The sequence below is a fragment of the Trachymyrmex septentrionalis genome, unplaced genomic scaffold (genome assembly GCF_001594115.1).
Source record: "Trachymyrmex septentrionalis isolate Tsep2-gDNA-1 unplaced genomic scaffold, Tsep1.0 scaffold83, whole genome shotgun sequence".
NCBI classification, from domain to species: Eukaryota; Metazoa; Arthropoda; class Insecta; order Hymenoptera; family Formicidae; genus Trachymyrmex; species Trachymyrmex septentrionalis.
Genome location: NW_017306018.1, coordinates 2,383,074 through 2,385,764, shown reverse-complemented (window position 1 = coordinate 2,385,764; position 2,691 = coordinate 2,383,074). Strand labels below are relative to the sequence as shown.

Sequence of the window (2,691 nt, the reverse complement as noted above, 5' to 3'; positions counted from 1 at the left end):
TAACGTTACACACACACACACACACACACACAGAGAGAGAGAGAGAGAGAGAGAGAGAGAGAGAGTATTTTTTTTTAAACCATATTTATAACATAATTATAAAAAAATATATTAAATTTCTTTGCCATCATTATTATGGAACCATTCAACGTGATGATAGATATATAAGATTAAAATTTGCAATAAAATTTTGGCATATAATTATTATGAATATTAGAGACAATTGTTTTTTTGTCGTTGAAAGTAAAATTTATTAATATATTCTTAAGAATGGTTGAATATCAAATACTGTTTATAGAGATTGCAAAATTTCAGCACCTCGCGGATGAGTATTTCGCAGACACCGTGTTGCGTGCGAGACTCACAAAGGCAGAGCCGTTTCTCGATTGCTCTCGTACCGGGCCATTGTGCGCGAACGCTTTGATAAATTACCGAATAATTGTCAAATGTTAGAAAACGACGGAATCGAGAGCGATTTCGGAGCAAGGACCAGCGAAGGCACGTGAGAAGGTCTACCTTCTCTGTTCCATTTTGCTTTTTCATAGAAGACTGATCAACTTGTAGCCACATACATATAATATCTAACTAGTTTAGATTATTCAACTAACAAAAAGTTCGATAAGTAACGTCTCGATAAAAGCACTGTCGTCTATTATTTGTTAATGTTTATTAATAAAGAAGTACTTTGTAGATAACGTTATACGTTACAGAATTATATATGCTGATGTTTTCCAATTGATACACGCTTTCGTATATTAGAGAACCGGAAAAAAATGTTAAAATTATCTACATTTATCACTTTTTTGCAAAAAGAGAAAGTTAAGCTCAGTGTAATTTCTGCTGTGATGAGAAACATTATTACAATTACGTATTTATAGAAGTTGTAAAAATAAAAATAACGAAAGATCGTCGGATTATTTTATGGTTCAACTACAGCACCGTACACGACTCACTCGATACATACACGTGGGCGGTTGAACAGAGCAATGCTAAAAGGGCGAGGATAAATGTCTCGCTGCTTGTAACCAAACACGCTTCTTCTCAATTCTCCTCTCTTTCTCTTTGCCCTGACTCCACTCAGGTTTTGTTCGCTCTTCTTCACTGGAGTCACCCTCGCGTTTAACCGACAAGTCCTTGCGGGAACTTTGTTTGGAATCATCAGTCGTGTAACTGATCCACGATTACAGACAAAAATAGATATCGACTTACTATATGTGTTGCAAATTTACCGTCAATATGTTGTTCGAGTTTTATCTTTGTAATTAAATTACACATTTATTCCTTTTCTATAACTCTATATTAAGTACATATATAATTTCGATATATATTAATACTTGATAAATAAACTGAAGACGATTTTGAAACCTTACATATTACGATTATATAATTTTCGTATTTCAATAATTTTTCAAAACAAATTTAATGTTTGGCCAAGATGCCAGTCAGCAAACAAATAAATGCACAGAGAAAAATAATGGATATTTTTAATAATAGCCATATATATATTAAACGAGAACTGAGATGTAAAAGAAGACACGGTGGATGGACGAGAAGAAGATTCGAGGCTCATAGGTTCACATCACGGATTGTATTGATTTGCATGAGCCGAGATAAAGAGGCGGAAAAAGAGCGGTACGGGCTCTTCATCAGCGATTTAATTCCTGTGAGCGGCAACGGTTTCGAGTTTATTTATTCTTCCGCCAACTCGTGACCGGTGTCAAAACGAGGGTGAGACCGGGACAAGATTAAAAATCCCTTAATTACTTAATCACGTTTCCACAGCTATAGGCTCATGTCAAAGAGAACGCGCCACTGGCGTTCTCACGCCGAAAGATATGAAGGAAATACCGTACTCTTTCTTCCTTTATTTACTTTCATCAGTATTTTAATTAATAATCTATTTTAATAATCTATACTAATATACTAAATAATAACTGAACAAATGTATATACGAATTGTACATATCTTTACCAAGAAAACTGCTTCAACCAATTAATAAAAACTCTTATCAAGTTCTTGTCTATTTCCTACGCAATCTAATTAATGAGAATACATTAGACAATAACTGGATGAATGTCTAAAAGATCCGCATATATTCCTACCTAAGGTTAAGCTTTTTCGTTAATCGCGAACATATTTATGTAATTTCACGGCTATGGTATTTCTCATAAAATCACACAACTCAGAACACACAAGTATTTGTACGTGTTATTAAAAAACATCTCAATGGGCAAAAATGGAGATATTAAAGTACGGCCTCGAGTGGGTTCCTCGATATTGGCCGACAATAGTCAACGTACGGCATTAGTGATACTACTAACGGCAACAGCAGGGCACGGGGTGGGTTCGAGGGTGTAGACAGTGACAAACCGCCTTGGCCCCGCTGTGATTTCAGTTAATTGTCGGCGCAACCATTTCTCACTCCTCGGCTTCCGCTCGAACGTGGACCCGGGCGACGACGTTGTAAATATCCACGAAGGCGCCACGAGCTAAAGGGCTAAAGGTGGAACGTCTTACTCCGGTAGGCTTAAGTTCCTAACCTTGCGCGCGTAAGCCGCTTCTTCCTTTTCTCATATTCTTTTGTGAACGATCGGCGGACAGGACGTTCCTCTTCCACCCGGTACCTTTTCAACACCGAGCTAAGTACTCGGGGTGTGATTTTTGCCGACGTAAAATCTTTTTTATTTTTGC

The 2,691-nt window shown here is 36.9% G+C and overlaps 1 protein-coding gene across 1 annotated transcript in view; it reads right to left on the bottom strand.

Annotated features, from left to right (window-relative positions):
* Positions 1 to 989: 989 nt before the first annotated feature.
* Positions 990 to 2,691, bottom strand: part of LOC108754922 — a 28,826-nt gene continuing 27,124 nt past the window's right edge. Inside the window, exon 4 of the mRNA XM_018497589.1 lies at positions 990 to 1,170. Within this exon, the coding sequence (XP_018353091.1) occupies positions 990 to 1,170 (181 nt within the window). The remainder of the gene's footprint in view (positions 1,171 to 2,691) is intronic.